Source organism: Castanea sativa, chromosome 6 (genome assembly GCF_040712315.1).
Source record: "Castanea sativa cultivar Marrone di Chiusa Pesio chromosome 6, ASM4071231v1".
Classification (NCBI taxonomy): domain Eukaryota; kingdom Viridiplantae; phylum Streptophyta; class Magnoliopsida; order Fagales; family Fagaceae; genus Castanea; species Castanea sativa.
In genome coordinates this window covers 39,519,598-39,543,651 of record NC_134018.1, presented here as the reverse complement: position 1 = coordinate 39,543,651, position 24,054 = coordinate 39,519,598, and the positions used below count along the sequence as shown (strand labels likewise).

Genomic DNA, 24,054 nt, shown 5'->3' with positions numbered 1-24,054 from the left:
GGGCAGTGGCTGCTTATACAGGAGAAAACACTCCTTAAAAAAATGCGGAATGAAAATCCGGAGTTTAGAGAGCAATGGATTAATGCATCACAAATTTCCTCATAGTGTTCAGTTACGTACTAATATGCATGTTAATTAGTTGAGCTCAGCCATTAGACAATTTAAAAGCTTGTTTGGGGCCTAACAGATAAGAAGATTTAAGGGAATTAAACCATTATAAATACAATTAGAATCATGCCACATTTTTTTTTCTTTCTTTTTTAACCCATGCCACCAACTTTTAAAATAACAAAAAATGGGAAATCAATATAGAAAATACATAAATAATGGCCAATTGAAATGAAAAATAGAATATTTCTTTCGAATAAAAGAACTCAGCATATTTAGGGATGTGGGGTTCTAACAAATTTTTTTTGTTTTGAATTTTGATAATTTTTTATCCAAAGGACTAGTTCAAAATGAAACTATACACATTTCCTTTAAAATTAGTTTTAACTTTGATTATTTTAAATATACATTGCCTCAAAAATCAAGTTTTTAAAATTTTGGTGTTATCTCTTTGATAGTCCTACCAAATCTATTTTTAAATTTGAAATTTGAAATGAATGTTAACAAAACTTATGATATGATAGACAAACTTGAAATGAAATAAAATCAATTTGAAACCCATTGTCAACAGGTTTTAACCACTTGGGACTCACCCCTTGACCAGGCTGAGATGATGGGGTCCGAAAAAGGCTCATTAATTAATTTGAGTTAATTCTTAAATATGTAATAACGGAATTAAAATGGAAGAGAAATGAAATTAAGATATATATGTTTGCAAAGTAAATGAACTCAAGAAAAAACTGTCACTAATAGAACTTAAATTAATAACTGGAAGCAAGTCTTGAATACGTTTTCCATTACTCTCTCTCTCTCTCTCTCTCTCTCTCTCTCTTTGTATATATATAGATATGCTGGGCACTCAAGAATCATAGCCATCTCCATTGTAAAACATTACATTTTCACTTGTAGAACATATTGAGTGGTTGAAGACAATGGCCTTAATGCACCGAAAGCAATTCATATCATCTCTTTTCCTCGTACTGGTATGGGTTTTCCAAGTGGTTATGTCCACCAATCTTGACGATCCAAATATGTCTGAGAGATTTGAACAATGGATATCAAAATATGGGAAAGTTTATCAAGATGCTGGGGATAAAGAATCCAAATTTGGGATATTCCGAGACAATGCTTATATGGTTGATTATATCAATGGTGCAAACCGACCATACAAATTAGCCCTTAATAAATTTGCTGACCAACTCAGCTGGGAGTTTCGGCAGAATAGGTATTCAATACTAGATAGGCGTGTTATGGATTATCAACAAAGGATAGAAAATCCTGTACCCTCTCTTAGGTATGAAAATATGACTACACTCCCCGCTAGCGTGGATTGGAGAAAGAATGGAGCTGTCACGCCTGTCTTGTATGACACCGGCAACCAGTGTGGTAAGACAATAAGATATGACAAATTAAATTTTACTTTATTTCTTTTCTTTTCTTTTCTTTTTTTTTTTAATTTTTTAAGTTGGCATGTTGTGATTTAAATACAATAAAAGTGTTTTTTGTGTCATTTTTATTTGGTACCAATTTCCTTGTATCTTTAATTCTCTATCCTTAATTTCTATGTATTTTGTGGGTTTTATTGTAAGTGGGTAGGGCTTAGAGATGATGAAGAGTATCTAGATTTGCCACCTTGCAAGATAACTCGCTAGACCAAGCAACCCACAAGTGATGCATATGGCCTGCTCAGGGGGGATTCAAAATTCTATTGAGAGCAACTCACAAGACAACTTGTGAGATTGGTTGTCCCGTGAGTGGCTTGGTACTAAAATGAAATTAGTTAGTTGGATAACCTAATGTACCTTTCCCATACCCACTACATATACATCATATTCCCACAATTATTTAGTAGTGAGGAAACTCGTATTGTAGAGTTAGAGAGATACTTAAGCCCTAGAGCTAAATCATTCTTATTCTTTTTACCTTCTCCCTTTCACCGTAACCATATCCTATGAGATGAGATTTGATCATTCACCTTAGTGTTGTGAGTATTGTTTGGACCCTTGGGAACCATTGGAGTTTGCCCAATTTCAGCAGGTAAGGCTTGAAGGTGAAATCTAGCTTGTTTGTAGCTTAGGATTGAAGGGTATTTATGTATATTCTCTTGTATTTCAACTCATTCACTAGTCAATTATTTCTAGCTTGGAGGGCTGCAGAGGTTTTTATGTCAAGTTCTTCAATTTTTCTCTTTGATAATACATCATGTGTAATCTTGGATTTTATCTATGATAACCAATCGTGTTTAGCTAATTTGTTAATCATGTAAATTCCTCATTAGTTGTGATTAGCTTAAAACGGATTAAGCCATAATCAAAATTTGGGGGTCTATATTAGCACCTAATTAACTAGGACTTGCACTTTCTAAAAGCAATGTTAATGAATGGTGGTTCTATGAAAGTGATTTTACACAAATCACATTTTGCCACATTAACAACAGGAGTAAAGCTTTAGTTCCAAAATTTTTGAGTTGGCTATGAATTTTCAAACAAATTAGTTAGGGTTGGCCATATATATACTTTTTTTTTCTATTCTATTCTATCTAAAAGCATACTCTCTACCACATTCAAAAATTAAAAAAAAATTGTGAAATTTGTTGTGTTATTGTTGCATTGGAGAACAACGTATACTTACCCTCTTATTGTAACTATCTCATAATCTTGTCTCTAACTTTGGTTGCTTTTGTATTTGAAAAACACCAGTAAGTTCCTGGGCTTTCGCAGCCGCGGCAGCTATAGAAGGGATCCACCAGATATCTACAGGCAAATTGATCTCCCTGTCAGTACAAGAACTCATGGATTGTGCAGTTTTTATAGACCAGTATGGTATTAAAAGCGTTGGATGTGCTTATCGATTGCTAGAAGATGCCTACAATTACACTTCAACAAGGGGCCTAACCACACAGGAAAACTACCCTTATGTGGGAATCAGTGAAAGTTGTCACACACAAGATGCGTCAAACTATGCAGTTAAGATTAAGGGGTTTGAGTACCCTGCGCCTAGTGAGACATCACTGATGAAAGCTGTTGCAAACCAACCTGTCGGTGCAACCATTCGTACTGGAGGCGATTTCCGATTCTATTCCGGTGGTGTTTATGCAGGAGCTTGTGGTGATTTGCGCGATGATGTTCATTATGTTACAATAGTTGGTTATGGTACCAGTGATGATGGTTTAGATTATTGGCTTATTAAGAATTCGTGGGGTATTGATTGGGGTGAGGATGGATACATGAGATTCTTGCGAGGTATGGATGATAAGGAAGGCCTTTGTCTCATTGCCAAAGAAGCCTCTTACCCTATCGTCTAAATGTTATTTATATAATAATTGTGAGTTATGGATTTAATTTCTTCAATATGCATGTCACCGTCTCCCTGCATGCTTTCTTGATCAATAAGGGGAGTGTTGTGAAGAAATTGCTCTTAAATTTTATGTATAAAAATCCTGAATTATTTGTAATTTTGTAGCAATAAATTAAATTTGGGGGGGCTTTAACTTTATACATAATAATGTGTTCCATTATAAAGGATTGCCAAGTTATATATGTACAACCACCAAGTGATCAGTTGAGTTGGATGGCACTTAAGGCATGGGAGAACTTGGGATCCAATATTTATATAGTATTTTTAAGTAGTTCCAAAAAAAAAAAAAAAGTTATACACATGGTAGCTGGATTTTTTTTTGGTTTTGGGTACGTTAGTAAAATTATGTATATGTATATACACTCACACAAGAATCCATATATACTTGAATCTAAAACAATGTAAAGCCAGTTACATTGGGTAGAAAACCATTATTAGGATTAACGTAGCATAAAAAAATGGAGACAATAGTACCCGTTATGTTGAGACAAATTTATTACTAAATTATATAAGCATGTGAAAATAGTCCAATTAATATATTAAATTATATAAAAAGTTGGATTTAAAAAAAAAAAATTCATGTATTGCACCGTCTATATTTCTTGATTTCTTTGTTAACTAGGTATCATGCCACCCAAAAAGAAGAGAGTAGCTAATTTCAATAGTGAGGAACCTATTGTTAATTTTCGAAGGTCAACCAAAGCAAGGGTTGGTACTGAGGCTGAAGTCACTCAAAACGTGAGAGATAATGAACATCCTAGGGCGACACGCATTGATCCTTTGGATGAAGCTACTACACGATTGTTGGACAGGCTGACCCAGGTTGCTAGTAGAGGTGCAGGTAGAGTAGAGGCAAGGGCTAGTTGCTCTTTTGAGACTTTTATGAAGCAAAATCCCCCTTCCTTTGATGGGAAGCCAAATCCTACAGAAGTTGAGAATTTGATCTTGCAAATGGAGAAATTAGTAGAAGCTTTAGATTGCACTGACTCTCAGAAGGTGCGGTTTGCAACTTTCAAATTGATTGGAGAAGCTGAGCGTTGGTGGAGATCCACTAAAGCCATTTTGGAGGGAATGGACACTGAGAGAAACCCCATCACTTGGGAGAAATTTAAAGGGGTTTTCTATGATAACTACTTCCCTAAAGTGGTTCAGGAACGAAAAGAGAGGGAATTTGCTGATTTGGTGCAACTAAGTATGACTGTTGAGCAATATGCAGCCAAGTTCATTGAGTTATCTCGCTTTGGACCCCACTTAATCCTTACTGAGGTGAAAAAAGCAGGCAGGTTTCAAAAGGGTTTGAATGAGAGACTTCGACACCATCTGATTGCATCAGGGGTTGATAATTATGCAGAGTCAGTTAAGAGAGCTATTAGATTGGAGGAAGATTCCAAGAACAATGTTCAGAATGAGAACCCACCTAGAAACACTGGACAGATAGGCTTTCGACAAGGCAATGCTCAAGGTCATTGGAATAAGAAAGGATCTGTTGGGAGGTCTGGGAGTAATTCATCATCAAATAGGCCATAAAATAAGAATCAACCCTAGAATGCTCAAGGTAGAAGTTCGACTTGCCCTACATATGGAAGGTTCCATGGAGATAAGCCATGTTTCTTTGAAGGAAAGGCTTGCTATAATTGTGGGAAGACAGGACACTTAGCTAGAAGTTGTACATCTCCTTAATAAAACTCAATGGCACAACCTATAAAGGATGATCAAAGGAGGAAGGCACAAGGGAGAGTGTTTGCACTCACACTACATGATGTTCAAGCTTTAGATACTGTGGTTGTAGGTATCCTCCCATTATTCTCAAACTTTGCTAAAACTCTATTTGATTCCGAATCTACACACTTTTTTATCTCCACTCGATATGCTAAGTTATGTGATAAGAAACCTGGACTTATGGATTATGACTTGTCTGTGGCCATACCTATGGGTGATTCTTTAGTGTGTAATTTTATGCTTAAGTCTTGTGTTATTCAAATTGAGAATAGGGAAATGTTAGCAGACTTGATTTTGATGGACATGTATGACTATGATGTAATTTTGCGAATGGATTGGTTGGCAACTTATCATGCTAGTGTAGATTGTTTTAGAAAAGAAGTGGTGTTTCAGCCTATAGGAGAACCTGAATTTCAGTTTAAGGGCTCTAGGATTCATGCTTTACCTAGGGTGATATCAGCCCTTCGGGCTCAGCGTCTATTACGAAAAGGATGTCAAGGGTACCTAGCTCATGTAGTGGACACTAGGAAAGAGGAATTGAAGTTGGATGATATCCCTGTTGTGAAGGAGTTTCCTGATGTCTTTCCTGAAGACTTACCAGGGATATCTATAGATAGAGAGATTGAATTCTCCATTTATTTGCTCCCTGGAACTTCTCCTATGTCGAAAGCACCATATCGAATGGCACCCACTAAACTTAAGGAACTCAAGGACCAGTTACAAGAACTTCTAGACAAGGGGTTCATCAGACCAAGTGCATCCCCTTGGGGTGCACCTGTTTTATTTGTGAAAAAGAAGGATGGGACTATGAGGTTGTGCATTGACCACCGTGAGTTAAACCGGGTTACTGTGAGAAACAAATACCCTCTCCCTCGTATTGATGACCTATTTGATCAATTGCAAGGGGCACAAGTCTTCTATAAGATTGACCTTCGTTCTGGGTATCACCAATTAAAAATCAAGAGTGAAGACATACCCAAGACAGCTTTCAGGACGAGGTATGGGCACTATGAATTCTTGGTAATGCCTTTTGGTTTGACTAATGCTCCTGCTGCATTTATGGACTTGATGAATAAGGTGTTTCATAAGTACTTAGACTGCTTTGTTATTTTCTTTATTGATGACATTCTAATCTTCTCCAAAAGCATGGAAGAACATGAAGAGCACTTGAGAATTGTTTTTCAAATTTTGAGGGAGAAGAAGTTATATGCAAAGTTTAAGAAGTGTGAATTTTGGCTTGATCAAGTGGTGTTCCTAAGGCATGTGATATCTGAGGCAGGAATTTCTATAGACCCTGGTAAGGTTGAAGCTGTGGTTGATTGGGCAAGACCGATGAATGTGAGTGAGATCAGAAACTTTTTGGGCCTTGCTGGCTATTATAGGAGGTTTGTGGAGGGATTTTCCCGTATTGCAGCCCCATTGACTCATCTAACTCGTAAGAATGCCAAGTTTGTGTGGACAGAAGAATGTGAAAAGAGTTTTCAAGAACTTAAGCAAAGGTTGGTCACTGCACCAGTACTAACTATCCTTAACAACTTGGGAGGCTTTGTCATTTATAGTGATGCTTCAAGAAAAGGGCTTGGTTGTGTGTTGATGCAGCATGGTAAAGTCATAGCTTATGCTTCCCGCCAATCAAAGAGTTATGAACAAAATTATCCCACTCATGATTTGGAGCTGGCTGTAGTGGTGTTTGCATTGAAGATTTGGAGACACTATTTGTATGGTGAAAGGTGTGAAATTTATACATATCATAAAAGCTTGAAGTACTTCTTTACTTAGAAAGAATTGAATATGAGGCAATGAAGGTGGCTTGAGTTGATTAAAGATTATGATTGCTCAATCAATTACCATCCAGGCAAGGCTAATGTGGTAGCTGATGCACTTAGTCGGAAGTAGTTTCTCAGTTGCCTTGTTAACTACTCAAAAGGAGATTATTAATGACTTGGAGAGGATGAGAATTGAAATTTTCATGGGTGACTCCCAATTCTTTATGGCCAGTTTGACAATACAACCCACTTTGATTGAGAAGATTAAGAGGTCACAGGTTGATGATGCACAAATTGTAAAGATCATAGGAGAAGTACAAGAAGGGAAGAGACCAGAATTTAATGTGTCTAATGATGGTGTTTTGAGGTTTGGAAGTAGACTTTGTGTGCCAAATGATTTTGCATTAAAGAAGGAGATTATGGAAGAAGCCCATCGTACCCCATACTCAATGCACCCTAGTAGCACTAAAATGTATTGTGATATTCGAGAAACTTATTGGTGGAATAACATGAAGATAGAGATAGCTCAGTTTGTGGAGCAATGCTTGACTTGTCAACAAATTAAGGCACTACACCAGAAACCTTCAGGATTGCTGCAACCACTTCCCATTCTCGAATGGAAGTGGGAGCATATATGTATGGATTTTGTGACTGGTTTGCCAAGATCTCCTAAAGGACATGAGGCCATTTGGGTAATTGTGGATAGGATGACAAAAATAGCACATTTTATTTTGGTTAAGATGACCTACTCACTTGATCAACTAGCACAGATATATATTGATGAGATTGTGAGTCTTCATAGAGTTCCAACATCAATTGTGTCTGATCGAGACCCAAGATTCACCTCAAAGTTTTGGGAAAGCCTGCATAAAGCTTTGGGTATTAATCTTAGCTTTAGTATAGCTTTCTACTTGCAAACAGATGGACTATCAGAAAGGACTATTCGTACTTTGGAGGATATGTTAAGGGCTTGTGTATTGAATTTCAAAGGAAGTTGGGAAAAGTACTTGTCTTTAGCAAAGTTTTCCTATAATAATAGCTACCACTCTAGTATTGAGATGGCTCCCTATGAGGCTTTATATGGTAGAAAATGCAGGTCCCCATTGTGTTGGGAAGAGGTTGGTGAGAGAAAATTGTTGGGACCAGAAATCATTCAGATGACATCTGAGAAGATTAATCTGATTTGTAAAAGATTGCAAACAGCACAAAGTCGACAGAAAAGTTATTATGACAACTCGAGAAGGGGAGTCGAATTTGAAGTTGGAGATATGGTATTTTTGAAAGTCGCCCCAATGAAGGGTGTGATGAGATTTGGGAAGAAAGGAAAGTTGAGTCCCAGATTTGTTGGTCCATTTGAGATCCTAAAACGCATTGGTAAAGTTGCCTATGAGTTGGCCTTACCACCTACACTTGCAGGAGTGCATAATGTGTTTCATGTTTCCATGTTGAGGAAGTACATTCCGGATCCTTCGCATGTTTTAAACTATGAGCCACTCAAGGTCAAAGACAACTTGACTTATGAGGAAGTTCCAATCCAACTTCTTGATCGCAAGGATCAAGTGGTACGCACCAAGACCATATCACACAGTGGAGGAGGCATCTTGGAAGCGAGAAGATGAGATGAAATCAAATTATCCAGAGTTGTTCGTTAACGAAGGTATGTACAATTTTTGTGGATGAAATTTTTTAAGGGGGGAAGGATGTAACACCCCATAATTTTGATACCAATTTAATTATTATACGTAAATTATAAAGGAGGCCTACAATTAAATGAATTAAATTGATTTGGGCCTAAGATATTAAAAGTGAGATATATACTATGGAATATGAAGCCCAAGTGAGGTCACATAAGTGAATATATATGGGCCTTGTTAAGCCATAAAAAAATAAAAATAAATAAATAAATAAATAAAACCCTAGCTTTCTTCCCTTTTAGTCACACATGTATTTTGCTGATGGGGCATCCTTTTGCTTCAGCCGACTGTTGAGCTTTGCTTTTCTTCACTGTGGCCGTGAGATTGGAGTCTATAGGTATGGTTTGTTCCCACTCTGATAGGAGGCGTCTCTTACTGGTGTACCTGATAGAATAATAGGGCTGCTTTACGGTTATTTTAAAATTGTATATGGCCTTGTTAATTCCTCCACCATATGTCATGCACCTACACTCTTATCATTGTCCAATCTATACCCAGCAACATCGTTTATGTCTTGCGACATCAAGAGTTATGAGTCATTTATTAGATGAACTGAGATATGTAATATATGGCTAGAGAATCATCCCACGTTTTCAGGGAGGAATAGTGCTTGAAATTGCTTTAGTAGCTAATAGGACAATAGGCATGACTTCATAAAATCTAACCTATCAATATATTAAATGTAGAAGGACTTTTAGGCATACATTCTGATCTCATCAACCCCCATTTATCCTTATATCATGGGAAAGGATGTCCAATGATTATTTTTATATTAGACTAGGAGTGATGGATATAGCTATATGACAAGAAAGGATGTGAATTGTAGATTGATGAGATTTCCCTTATTCGGCCATTTTGAAGTCTTAAATATTCATGACTATATCAATGGAAAAAAAAAAAAAATTTTGGCAGCAATATTTTTTAAGTGAATAAATGAAATTTTTTGGATACATTAGTATTGTCTAGGATAAAATTGTTTAAGCGTAAGAATAGGTTTTTGAGAAGGAAATTGTGTATTGATAGACCTATCTTTGGTGTTGCTAGGTTCTAATTCTACTGATCTAGTGTGATTCAAGGGAGGTTGATTTCTTTTATTGAGCAACTAAGAGGTAAGTGGTGTTTGCTAATTTTGGGGGCTTTTTCAAAACAATGTTTGATTATTAAACTATTCTATATTAAATAAATATGTTAATTTTATATATAAATTGATACTTTATAAATGCTTGATGTGTACGTTGAATATTCATTTTATGAAAAACATGTGGGACAATCTAAATTTATTTAAACTTGTATGTGTGAATATATATTTTTATTTTGAGAATTATGAATGGATTATTTATGTGAGCATCTTGAATATATTTTGAAAACCTATGGCAAGTCGTGATTAAAAAGCTCAGTATTGTGTTAGTTCTTAGCAAGTGACAATCATATTGCAGCTAGTTCTTAGCAAGGGACGTTCCCGGAAAATGGGACAGTGCACATTTGGTAGATTCTTAACAAGAAAGTATGCTATTGAGGATCCAAAAAGAAGCTCATTAGCAAGGGAGTGCACCTTTAGGTTCTAAAGGTACCATCCTTAAGAAAGTGAATGAAAAGGAGGTTCTAGTCCCAAAAAGGGGATAGCACAACCCTGTCAACGGGGCGTAAACGTTGACCACGAGTAAAGCCTAGGAAATTATGTTTGTAATGGTATTGATATATATATATATATATATATATATATATATATATATATATATATATATATATATATATACACACACACACACACACTATGATGGCTCACTATATAAAGATTAATATTTCTTTTATACGAAATATTTTATGATAAAATATTGATGAGGTATGAGTAATGAATTGTTTGTAAGAATTATTTTTTTAAGGTTGTTCTCACACCCCAATGTTAGTGATTTCCACTTATTGAGTTATCTCACCCCCCTTTATTTTCCCCTTATAGATACATTAGAGGGATTATTGGAGTAGAGATTACTGGGAGTAAACAATTACGAAGTATTTGTGGGACTGAAGATTTTATTTTATTTTTATGGTATTAAACATTGTATTGGAGAATTATTTTGAAGATGTTTTTAATTTTTGGTGGATTTAGAGCTCTGACATTTGTGATGAATATTTTTGAAGTTAAATTGAGGTATTTAATAGAAATGACACAATTTATAATTTATAATTTACAAATTTTAAAAAAAATTATATTTAAAATACTCTACGTATATGAAAAATATTCATAACAATGTGGCCATATTTTGAATGAAATACATTTAATATGCCAATATTATAGTTAATTTTTCATGATTTTGGTATGATCATAGTGATATTAGTACAAAAAAATCAATTCATTCGAGGCTAAAGTTGTTAAAAAATACAAATTGATGGTTTTGCAAAGAAGTGTTTAATTATGAGTATTATAGTTAGAATATTGGAAGAAACTAATAGGATTATTAGTCAATTTATGAACATTCTATGACAATGAGCACCTAAAAACTCACATAAAATTCCAAATTACAAGCTGCTCATGTGTTACTGTTATTATTTCAGGCAAATAAGTTTTGAATGTTCCTTTGTTTTCAAATGTAATGAATTCACTAAGAGCAATCACACCAGATCATGTAAAAATTTCCTCTATTTTACACAAAAAACCTCCTTTTAAAATTTTACACATTCATTTTTACAAATTACCCACATCAGTTCATCTATCCTACTCCATCTATTAATTAAATAATAATTTTCTCACTTTTTTATTAATTCCCTCAACTAACCTACGCGCCTATTCATTTATTCTCTTCTTCAGTTCTGATTAATTTCTCTCTCTCTCTCTCTCTCTCTCTCTCTCTCTCTCTCTCTCTCTCTCTCCTTCTCTTCATTTCTTCTCTTCATTTCTCTCTCTCTCTCACTCTCTCTACCCAGATCATCTCTCTCACTCTCTCTCTACCCAGATCAACGCTCGATCGGAGCTCCGATCCAGCGCTCCGAGCGCGATCGCGAGCTCCGATCCAGCGCTTCGAGCACGATCCGAGCTCTGATCCAGCACTCGGAGCGCGATCAGAGCTCCGATCTAGCGCTCCGATCCAGCGTCCGCGAGCTCCGATCCACGGCAAGACTCACGAGCTCCGACCAGTCAAGCACCGATCTACAAGTCAAGCACCGATCTACAAGTCAAGCACCGATCTGTGGTTGTTTGTGTATGTCTGTGTTTTTTTTTTTTTGAGCAAAGTATATCTCTGTATTCTGTGTTGAGAAAATGATGGAGTCTGTTGAGAACGGATCAGAGAGAGAAAAAAAGCAGCGAAGGAGAAATGATAAAATATTGTTTACCCGAGCTACAGTAACCGTGTAAATATATACGGTACTGTAGCTCGAGGATGATTTTACACTATTTTACCTAGTTTTAGCTCTACTTATGTAGCTCAAAATGTGTAAAATTAAAAAAAAATTGCATTATACATGATTATCCACACACTGACGTGGATGCTCTAAGTGAGCATCTTAAAAAAAATTTTGGACTACGTACACAGCAAAGCAGCTTAAACGGAACTTAACCTGGCTATCGTAATCATAAGCAATTTGCCCGGTACTCTACTAATCAGAGCCTCTCCATCACAAAACAATTAATTGCTTGTAAATTAAGAGAGCAAATTCTATTTGAAGTGTATTTTTTCTCTATACAAACCAAGGCACAACTAAAGGTTATGTACACACCAACCTATATTCTTCTCTCTAGTCCAATTCATAGACACAATTACTCTGCCACAACCATTATCAGTTATACAAACAATGGCTTCAACACATCAAGCGCAATGTATATTTGCTTTGTTCCTCATATTGGTAGTTTTGGCTTCTCAAGTAATGTCGCGCAATCTTCACAACGCATCCTTAACCCAGAGACACGAGGAATGGATAGCCAAGTATGGAAAAGTCTATAAAGATGCTGCAGAGAAGGAGAGGCGTTTCAACATATTCAACGACAATGTGAAGTTCATAGAGTCATTCAATGCAGCTGGGAATCGACCATACAAGCTAAGCATTAACGAATTTGCTGATCATACTAATGAAGAATTTAAGGCTTCCCGTAATGGATATAGGAGCCCTCGTCTACTGAGGTTGACAAAAGAAGCATCATTTAGGTATGAAAATGTGACTGCTGTGCCTGCTAGAATGGACTGGGTTAAGAAAGGTGCTGTTACCCCCATTAAGGACCAGGGCCAATGTGGTAAGAAACAAGAAAAACACCTAATCATCAGTACATTAATTATAATGATTATTATATTTTGAATTTTCACTTTATTACACAACTAGTAAGAAAATGATGAAAGCAGAGAAAAAAAATTTAAAGACATACATCCAACCATTATAATTCAGTTGTTTGAAAAGAAAGCTCATGCTTTAATATATAGAGATTTAAGAGAGAATACTTCTTACCTACGGCCTAAACTTTTAGAAAATTCTTTGATAAATCATTGTGGGTTCCTCAAAAGGCTAGGCTAGGACCCTTCAATATTTAACATTGGATTTCTTTTTATACTTCTTCCATAAAATAGTTAGATATTGTCAATCTAGCAATTACATAACATGAATTTTCATAATAGAACCTTTTACTTATGGGTTGGGCCTTTGTCCAATGCATTCGTCCAATGCACTAGACAATTGGTCATGACACAAACATGACATGTGTCCAAAATTGATCACGTGTCAGTCTCGTATCCTGTCCATTACTCTAGCACACTAAACAAAAATCTGCCTATTTGCTTATAATCCACAAAATAAGCAAAATAAATACTAAATAAATACTATCTGATAATTAATTAAACTTTATTTGGGGGCATATTAAGTCTCCTCAAAACATATTTACGCAAATATGATATAAAAGCCTTAGTGACTTAAGAATTTTCTGTGTGAATAAACAGGTAGTTGCTGGGCCTTCTCCACTGTGGCTGCGACAGAGGGAATTACACAACTAACGACTGGTAAATTGATTTCCATATCTGAGCAAGAACTTGTGGATTGTGACATTAAAGGTGAGGATCAAGGATGTGAGGGTGGTCTTATGGAAAATGGCTTTGAATTCATAATACAGAATGGAGGTATCACCACTGAAGCCAACTATCCATACCAGGGAGCTGATGGGACTTGTAACACTAAAGAGGAAGCCTCTCATGCGGCTAAGATTAAGGGGGCTATGAAAAAGTTCCTGCTAATAGCGAGAATGCATTATTGAAAGCAGTGGCAAAACCAACCAGTATCAGTCTCCATTGAAGCTTCGGGATCTGCATTCCAGTTTTACTCGAGTGGTGTTTTCACAGGAGAGTGTGGAACCATGCTAGACCATGGTGTTACAGCAGTTGGGTATGGTACAACAAGTGATGGTACCAAATACTGGCTTGTTAAGAATTCATGGGGTACTAGTTGGGGTGAGGAAGGATACATAAGGATGCAGAGGGATATAAAGGCTAAAGAAGGTCTTTGTGGCATTGCTATGGATTCTTCATATCCAACTGCCTAATGGTGGACTGCAAATCTCAACTTTTCAGTTTGTATTTTGCTTTTCTTTGGAAAAAAAAAAATGGTTGTGTTAAAACATCTATAAATCGTATGTGTAAATTACATATTGCATCAATTAAACTTAAAAAGTGTTGAACGTGGATTCATGACATGGATGGATGTGTGAATTTATATATCCCTAAGTATGCTCCTAATCTACACCAAATTTTTTATATTAATAATTCTACTTAACTTAAATGCAAGTTACTTCCTTGACTCTTCCATAATGGATTTTATTTATCTAATTAACAATCAAGCTTTATTTACTTTTAATAGATTAAAAAAAAAGCTTTATTTGCTTTTAATATTAAATTTCACCAACATCTTTTATGGAGGATAATTTGACAAGGTGAGAAGAAAATGAATAGAAATTGTCTGACTTGCTCTCAGTCCGTGTTTTATTTTATGTTCTATCAACTATTGTATGTTATGTACGTATTTGATCTTTTTTTAATTTTACTTTAAATTTTGGTTATTTTATGAGGAAAAAAAAATTGGTGACATGTAGTGAGTATAAAGTAAAACACAAAAAAATGAAACAAATAGTTTTTATTTAGAAGAAAATGATTCGCAACCGTACGCATAAGATTTGAACTATATCTACTCATGAATAATACTAGTCAAGGCCCCAAATGCATATCTTTGTCTATTTTGATAGATCACATTAGATTGTAGGCCCATATAAGCCCATTCCCATTGGACTAACTTGTGCTGCACTTATAAAACATGTCTAGATATAGGCTTCCCTCCCCTTTTACAATTCCATAAATAATTGAATTATAATACATTATAATTTTTTTTTTTTTTTTGGTTGCATGTCTTCAGTCGTAAAGCATATGTCTTCTCCATGTTTTCTCTCTTATTCTCAAAACAACAATTATAATATATAATATTAAAGTTATGTTTCATCAGTTATAACATGGTATTAAAGTCACTAATATTATGTTTAATTTCTTTTTTATCTTCAGTGTTCCTTCCTAGTAGGAGTATCTCTTTCTTTCTTTTTTTCCTTTTTTCTTTTTTAGTGATTTTATTGATCAATGTAGATCTAAACCTTCCAAACATCGACTTGCATCACCAGCCACAAAAGTCAATTCCTCTAAAACCAATCTACAATATATGAAAAGAATTTTTGTAATATCAACCTTCACATACTGCGATTAGTCTCTGGTTTAAAATTTTGAGGAAGCACGATAGGAAACAAAAAAAAAAAAAAAGACCTTCACATGCTGTGAAAAGGACCTACCATCACCCAAGCACCTAAGCATGCCTCCATGCTCCCCATGCAACCACTAACACATGTATCTCATAGTGGTAGACACGGCCCCTCACAACCGCACACTCATAATGCCGTATAAGGGTAAATGTGCCCTTCAAAAATCAATTGTTGACTACCCACCGATGGCGTTGTCTACAATCAATGTCATTATTCTACTAGTGAAGCCATTATTCATAATGTTGTTGCTAGCATCTATTTTGTGCATTGCATCAAGGGTGATGTTTTGCACTCCCAATTTGGTCCACCTTGGCCATATATACCTTATAGCTTTGTTTGGATGGAGGGGAGAAGGAGAGAGAGTAGAGTAGAGTTGGTTAAAAATAAGCTAATTTTGTACTAAATCTTCTCTACTTTACTCTATCTCATTCTCTCTCAATCCAAACAGACCATTAATGATCTTAAATTCTAAATTCAAAATGTCATCAAACTCATATTACATTTAGTTCAAGGGGACGTTAAATATATCAGAGCTCAATCAATCCTTGTTAAAACTCAAATCTATTATCCTAATCCAGTTCATTGTACAATTTGTACTAGGAACTTGTAGTATAGTCAAAGTAATCATAATCCTAATTAGTACTCACTATTAGTTTAAGGTTGAGTCTACTATATTTACCATTTAATGAGTCTTTTTAACAATCAATTTTATTTTATAGTTATCCTAAAAAAAAAAGGAAAAAAAATCATTTCATAGTCACTAAAAGCTTTTTGCTACAAATGTAGCCATTAGGCTAAACACGTCAATTCCGACAATAACAATCACTTAACCACAGTACAGGATACATGTGCGTACGTTCCTTATCTAGAAATGGGCCAGTTTTATAATCTTTCATCCTACAAAAACACAACTAATTTGTGGCATTTCGCCTTTTCTCTCAACAAGGTGCACGGCCCATTGGGCTCCAGGCTCAAACAAGAAATGCTCTGGCAAATGGCAAAAAAAATTCTCAACGGTCATACTGCCAATTATGAATTATGTGCAAAAGTATATGTGGTAAAGTTTTCCACTCCATTCTGCCTCTTGATTAAGTTTTTGTAGGTTTTTTTTCGTATGATTAAGTTTTTTTTTGGTAATCTGTGATTAAGTTTTGGATGTTTAGGGAGTTATATATTGTGAGGCGTGAACAGAGGAAGGGGTTTTTCTTCTTCTAGTTTTTTTGAGAAAATGCCAGATCTTCTTGTAGTGTGGGTTGGTGTGCAAGTGAGGGCAGATTTTTTATGAACATGGATGAAAGTCTTTGTAATTCGTAAAGGCCACTTTTTATTGGTTGCTAAGAAACCCGTTACTTTGTTGTCATTGTCATCGTCTCCTTCTTGTTTCTCCAGTGCTCTCCTTCTTGTTTCTCTAGAGCTTGTAATCATTGCAAAAAAGGATGAACGTTTGGATGGATTGATATAAAATTGATGAGGATATGGGTGGGTGGTGGTTACCAGAGAATAGAGCTTGAATCGGTGCCAACAGCTAGGGGTGAAAATTCATGTTCACGTGTCGGGTTTGTATTGTGTCAACTCATGAGTATTCGACTATATAGGTCAACCCAACTCGACATGTTTATTAAACGGGTTAGGATTCCTTAACCCTAACACAACACATTTATTAAACGAGTTAGTCGTGTCGACTTGTTTATCAGATTTTATCAAAATGAAAAAAAAATAGTATTAACTAAATTGATATGAATTATGAAAAACAAAATTTTTTAATATTTTTAATATAAAATTCAGAACTAATGAGTAATTGTATCAAAAATAATCATTTAAAACTAAAGTATATCTCAATATCATAAATAATCAATTATAATATGTCAAAGAAAATAAACCACAACAACTAATAAATTTATATACCTAAGGTTGAAGGGTATATTAGTAAAATGTCATTTAATTAAACAGGTCAAACGAGTTTCATGTGATGGACACTAACTCAACCCGTTTATTAAATGGGTTAGTCATGTCAACCCGAATTTGACACAAACCCATTAAGTTTCAACCCATAATTTACTGATTTCATGTTGTGTTGTGTTGGGTTTGCAGGTCATATTCAATTTCGTCACCCCTACCGACAGCGAGAGAATAAAGGAGATGAATAGTTGGCTTAAATTAGGGATTTTGATATTTTTGGTGTTTTGAATTTTTTATTTTAAATCTTGATAAATTCTTACATTAAAATCTGACCTATTATATTTATTTTATTTTATCTTAATTCATGTGTGCCAATAACTTTTTGTCATGTGTCCATAATTTTATAAATAAAATAATTTGGTCCAAGTCAAATATCACATCATCACTTTGTTAGGTCATATAGGACATAAACTAACACACATAGATGAAAGGATGAAAAGTAAAACGTTTTGTAAAGTTTAGAGACGAAAAATGAACTTTTGAAAGTTCAGGGACAAGAAACAAACTTTTATGAAAGTTTAAGAACGAAAATGATATTTTACCCTTAAAACTATAAGTTGATTGAATACATTTCACTAATTCAAGAAAAAAAAAAGAAAAAAAGACACCGCCATATTATGAAAACATAGAAATTTATACTAGCTAAAACTATAAGTTAGTTGGATTGGACCAATTAGTTGAGGAAAAATGTTTAGTAATATTGTTGAAAATCTAATATTTAAGTAGTGATATAAAGGTGGATGGAAGTGATTGATTTTATGTTTCAAATAGTCTTGTTTCATGAAGAAAATTTACAGAACTTTTTCTAAGTATATATAAAGTAACACAACTCGCAAATAAATAATAAAGTGGATCTATTTACTTTGTGGGGCAAACTTGCCACTTGGACATGTGGCACGTGTGTGTAACTAAAATAATCTGGTGAATTTTATTTTAAAATGAGATGCATTGGATCATAATCCATTTAAATTAATTTTTCATATAGAAATAACAAAAATAATTTTTTGAAGAGTTATATATGGATGAATCTAAAAATTCAGTATGTTTATAAAGGTGTCATGTCAATTCAAATAGTTATGACTCTTCCTAATGTATAAATTAAGAACCCAAATCATATTCCAATACACAATTTCATAAAAAAAAATATCTTTTAAAAGAAATTTCAGAATTGAATTTTCAGTTGATTACTTTGTCGTATCCTAGAGGTGAATTACTCTAAATCCAGCAATCAACTCTTTTGAGTGGGAACAATCACCACTTTAAAGAAGGTTTTTTATACATGCCCCAACGTCATATTTTTCTTTCTGCCCATTGTTTTCTCCTCATTGTCCTCAACAAATATATGAGCCTAACTTTGTCTTAAAGTGTGACCATTACTTGGTCCCCCCAACCAAGAAAAAAGTTTGTGTCCTACAATGTATTTTTATCCATGTTGTAGGTCAATTATGTCGATTACCGAAGGTCAAGCCCTGGGCTTACGTTCCTTTTCAGCTTTCCTTTTTCTCGTGTTTTTTGAGAGAACAAAGACTTTTTAAGTTTGGCTTAGATTAAAGTGAAAGAAGGGGTAAGAGTAAGACTGAAAATGACATTAGCTTCGAAACTTATCACTAAAAGAAAATTGAATGTAACTTTGAGTTGAAGTAAAATATGCGTAAACTTGTTCCCCAAAGCTAACATTTTTCGAAGTGGATAAGCTACTTAACTCTTAAGAGGGGTTGAGGTAATGACTAATGAGGTGGACGGGCCTAAGCAAGCATAATATGAGAAAGTTCCTTTTAGAGTTAGAGCTTCTGCGAAGTCTCAATATGTCTACATGTTTTTATGAAAATAAATGCATGATTTATGCTTTGGGTCCATTATTATTTTATCGTGTGAATTACTTGACTAACTAATCCACAATCAATTAGCTGCCTAGCTAGGACCGCATGTCTTGTGTACATAAAAAATACAATGTTAGGTAGATGCCGCCAATACAAAAGAAATTGAAGGGTTTTCTGTTATTATTGAGTTTTGATTTTGAGTGAAGACATACAATACATCGTCAATCATGCTGTGGAAAGGCAAATATATGATGTTATTCTGTTTTCTTCCTTTCGCTTACTCAATCACTAAGCAAATTCTAATATATACAATCAAATAGCTTAGCTTTTGCTGCATATGGCCTACATATATATGGTCCCATTTGAATTGCGTCAGCTTGAATTTGAAGGTTCCACATTGTCCTGCTTAATTTACCAGATTTGTTTAAGCTCAGACCACTTTAATCACTAATTAATTTGGATCATTATCATCACAGAATATTGCTTTTTTAGCTTGATTTTGATTGTTCGGCCAAGATTAGAAAACAAACTATCAAGGAGAAGGTTCATATGGGGTTGACGGTGATCAAACTTTAGAGCCATATCAACCATTTTTAATTCATAAATTAAGATGGAAAAAAGTTTAGCTCCAAACCGGTTTGAAACTATCTTCTTCCAATTCATTATGTGGTAATTAAAGAAATCAAACATGTGTAGTTTTAGTCACATGACACACCAATAGTCTTATAAATTGTCATGTAGTGGGTTGAAAAAAATTTCTCCAAACTGGTTTAGAGCTAATCCTTGACCAATTAAGATTAGGCATTTAAGCCAAGTTGCCGAACACAATGGTAGCACTAGTGGCATTCATATGTAGGGAAGGGTGAACTTGGGTCATACAGTGTGATATAGTGATCACACATTCATGTCTGCTCCAATCGTTAATTGTATTATTTGATGGAATGAAACTTCATTTTCACCCAATGACCCAACAATTGGGTCATTCTTTCAGGAATACCATAATTATTGGGGACTCATCAATGATTATGTTAGAGAAAGCAACTATTTTTTATTGACTAATTGGTTAACAAAAAGAGAGGTCACACTTTGCACAAGTTTCTCAGTTGATCATGCCATTCTTTATAATATATATATAATAAAATTAATTTAACAAGCATTTAATTTGACATATCTGATTCCAGTAAAGTACTCCCATAAAAGTTCTGGGGTCGGTTATGAAGTTGATGTGAACAACCAATTGACAATGGGGAACAATGAGGGCAACTCTTTTGTACAATTTGGGGTTGGAAGCCGCCTAGCAAGTGCTTATTCTTAGTCACCTTGTTTGAAGATGGGTGTAGACTGTGATTCCAATTGAACAATAAATACGAGTCAGAAACTGAGCCAATTATGCATGATTTCTGGTATAGAGATTGAGACCTTACAATTGCAGACCCTACAAACAATTGTCCCATGTAAACGTCCAAATGTACCTATCTCCTCTAACATTACATTAAATAATCGTCAAATTGCACTCGTTTTAGACGGCTATTGAAAGGGATAATTTTCCCTTTTTTTTTCTAGACTTGTTTGCAAACTTTCTATATTTTATATTCAAAGTAATACTTTTTTAAAATAAAACTAATTTATGCAAAGGGAATTGACCAAACCAATAATATCATCCACCCACCGGTTCAATTTATTTTTTCTGATATTACGGATTATTATATTACCAAATCATCAAGAGAAATTATTTGTTTAAAGGAAAAGAAGAAGATCGAATTGATTATTCAATAAGTTCCTTAACATGATTTTGTAAGATCAGATGGGAAATAATTTTTCCTAATAATCCCTTGATTTTATGAATAATAAAAAGACCAAATAACACCCCCCCTGTACTCTAAACAAAACATGTAGTGCCAACTATGGAGTGGAAGTACTTGGAAATGCAAAACCTTACCTCGCTTTATTTCCCAATTAGTAAAACCTCTTCTTCTTTTTTCTTTTTTCTTTTTTTTCTTTTTCTTTCTTTTTAACTACAGTAAAGGTGAGAAATGGAACTAATTGAGGTACTACTTGAGCCAAGAGGCTAACGGTAAATCAATAAATTGTATCGTTTCAACTTTTCATTGATTTATGATAAATATAATCGCAACATATAATAAGTTAAGCCTAAAAATTAAGAAAGTACATCTTGTGACAAATATACCAAGTTACTCATGTAACAACTCAATGAGTGAATATAATAGTATTTACTTCACACTTAGTATTCGCTAAGGAGAGTAATTTAAATTGGTCCTTGAAGTAGGTTTGGGGTGAGGGCAGGTATTGGGGATCTGCCCATTTATTTTTATAAATTAAAAAAAAAAAAAAAACTTTATATAGGTCTTTTTATTGGTTTTCTTATATGGCATATATGTACTTTTGTCTTCTAAATATTGTTGAAGAATTATTTAAGTACTGACAAAACCATGGAGGGAGAGAGTATAAGAGAGTAGAGGAAGAGAGGGAAAGGAATGACAAAAGGTGGCTCCACGAAATCCATGTTATAATTGCAGGCTCTCTCTAAAACATGGACCCTTTTGCTCTCTCAACAGAAGAACAAGAATAGCTGGTACAAAGCAACAAGAAAGTTAAGGACGTTAGCCATGTAGGCTACTGAGGAAGACAGGAAGGGGTGTTCTAATCATGAGCAGGGAGGATGGATTGATACAGGTTCCTTTAGGGATAAACTCATTGGGGATATTCTAGGTGCTTACACTCAGGCCTTCTATTTTGGAGATAACATGGAGGATGATGAGGGATCCGATGAGGAGGTCAAAAACCTTCGTGAAGGTTTAGTTGTTGTTAAGTTCTCCAAAGACTTCAAACAGCAAATCCGCACTCCATGTACCAAAGCTCTTATCGTGAAGGTATATTAAAGGGCTGTTAGGTTAAGTTTTCTCCAAAATAGGCTACTCTCTATGTGGAAACCTGCTGGCAGGTTGGATTGCATTCATTTGGAGCATGGATTCTTCCTAGCCTGGTTTTATTTGAAGAAGATTATGAAGCAACTCTCAGGAAGGGACCTTGGTTTATTGGAGAGCACTTTCTCTCCATCAGACCATGGGAACCAAATTTCCAACCTACGACGGCAAATGTCACTTCGATGGCTGTCTGTATCAAATTAAATGAACTACCTATCGAATATTATAACTTGGAAGCCCTTTTGCAAATTGGAAAATCCATTGGCAATGTTCTAAGAGTTGACATGCATACTGCGAATGAAGCGAGAGGCAGGTTTGCAAGACTCTGTGTTCAAATATACGTGGATAAGCCCTTGGTGACAACCGTGTTGATTGGGAAGTTTGAACAACCGGTCTGCTATGAGGGCGTCCAAAAGATTTGTTTTTCTTATGGGAGAATAGGGCATATGAAGGTAAGTTGTTCGTATACTATCCATCCAGTCTCGCCGCCGAAAGAGATGAGTAAGATGGCTTCGGAGAATTGCAGGGAGGCCATGGACAGTTCATGCGATAAGCATGTCTCTAAGGAACTGACCATGGGAGCAGGGCAGGCCAAGAATGTGCATGGGAGCGAGCTTGAGGAGGGTCAAGAAACGTCGTACGGTCCTTGGATTGTAGTTGAGCGTAGGAGGAACGTGCAGAAAAATTAGAGGAGTGGAGGGTCCCATGCTGTGATGGATAACGACAAGCTACGACAAGAACAAAGGAAGGCTAAGAGTGAGGCAAGGTTCAATTTCAAAGCAGGTAAGCAGCATTTGGTGGATGGGCTAAGTAGAGAGGCCAAACGAAAATTATCTCCACCAAAGTGGTTAAACCAAGCCCAACTAGTAAGTTCAATAAGGAGTATTAGGCCTAGTGACTTCGAACAGGCCCACAAGTCCACAACACGAAGCCCAGAAGTGCTCAAGTGGACTGACGACCAATCTCGGGCTGATCTTGAGATTCGTCCTAATAAACTGAATCAAAATGCCTCTATTAAGGGCAAGAAGGCCATTGCACGATCAAGGGCACCACAAGGTTCGTTTCTAGTGCCATAAAGAAGGATCTTTTTCAGTTCTCATCACAAAAGCCTGAGGAAGCTAACAATGTGCAGACACCAGTTTCTAACCCGAGCTGTGATGAAACTTCAAAACAAGGAGAGGAGGGTCTGTCAAGCTCGAAAGCTTCAGTTGATCTCCAGCTCACAGGTCTATATCATTCAACAATGGGTTGTCAAAGTGAAGGGGATGGTGATAGTCGAAGCTTGTGCGATCCCAACTCGGGTAATGGGTTGGTCTTTCGAGAAGGCCCAGAAGGCTTGGAGGGATTTAATTCCTCCGATGGTAGCGAGTGTAAAGGAGGGAGGACTAGCTTTGATAGTCCCAGCACGGACAAAGGCGAGGATTCTGTGGTGGCAGTCTTTAATCGGTACACCTTTGCTAGAGAAAGTTCAACGCTAGGTGTGGAAAATGCTCATGATGATCGGATGGATTTGGAGGGCGGGGGCGAAGTTGCTACTGCTTTTTGATGAATCTCCAACCTCCATTATTGATTTCCAATGAATGTTATTATTTAGAATTGTAGAGGTGCTTAAAAGCCCTTATTTCAAAGTCATGTCCGAAAGCTAGTTCGATTTCATGATCTGGCGATTTTAATATTGATGAAAACCAGAGTTGGGGGAGATAGGGCTAAAGAGATTTCAAGGAGGCTCCCGTTTGATGAAGCAGTTCATGACACTATTGGCTATGCCAGTGGGCTCTGGATGCTATGGAAATCTGACGGGGTGGAGATCTCTACACTATCCAGCATTGAGCAGGAAATCCATGCTGTTGTTAAGGTATTAAACTCTAATTTAAGCTGGTTATTTACTGTTGTTTATGCTAGTCCTAGGTCTACTAA

General features: G+C 35.6%; 3 protein-coding genes and 1 pseudogene across 3 annotated transcripts; all 4 read left to right on the top strand.

Annotated features, from left to right (window-relative positions):
• The first annotated feature begins 1,323 nt into the window (after positions 1-1,323).
• LOC142638721 (vignain-like) lies at positions 1,324-3,443 on the top strand. The gene is made up of 2 exons (XM_075812790.1): positions 1,324-1,494; positions 2,808-3,443. The coding sequence occupies exons 1-2, from the start codon at positions 1,359-1,361 to the stop codon at positions 3,410-3,412; spliced, it is 741 nt and encodes a 246-aa protein (XP_075668905.1). The 5' UTR covers positions 1,324-1,358; the 3' UTR covers positions 3,413-3,443.
• Positions 3,444-5,154: 1,711 nt separating this feature from the next.
• Positions 5,155-5,801, top strand: LOC142639930 (uncharacterized). Its single transcript, XM_075814055.1, has 2 exons — positions 5,155-5,684; positions 5,777-5,801. Exons 1-2 carry the CDS (start codon positions 5,155-5,157, stop codon positions 5,799-5,801), a joined length of 555 nt encoding a protein of 184 aa, XP_075670170.1.
• Positions 5,802-12,433: 6,632 nt separating this feature from the next.
• LOC142641443 (senescence-specific cysteine protease SAG39-like) lies at positions 12,434-14,159 on the top strand (annotated as a pseudogene).
• A 7,798-nt stretch (positions 14,160-21,957) lies between these two features.
• LOC142639929 (uncharacterized protein At4g02000-like) lies at positions 21,958-22,826 on the top strand. Its single transcript, XM_075814053.1, has 2 exons — positions 21,958-22,083; positions 22,155-22,826. The coding sequence occupies exons 1-2, from the start codon at positions 21,958-21,960 to the stop codon at positions 22,824-22,826; spliced, it is 798 nt and encodes a 265-aa protein (XP_075670168.1).
• The last annotated feature ends 1,228 nt before the right edge of the window (positions 22,827-24,054 follow it).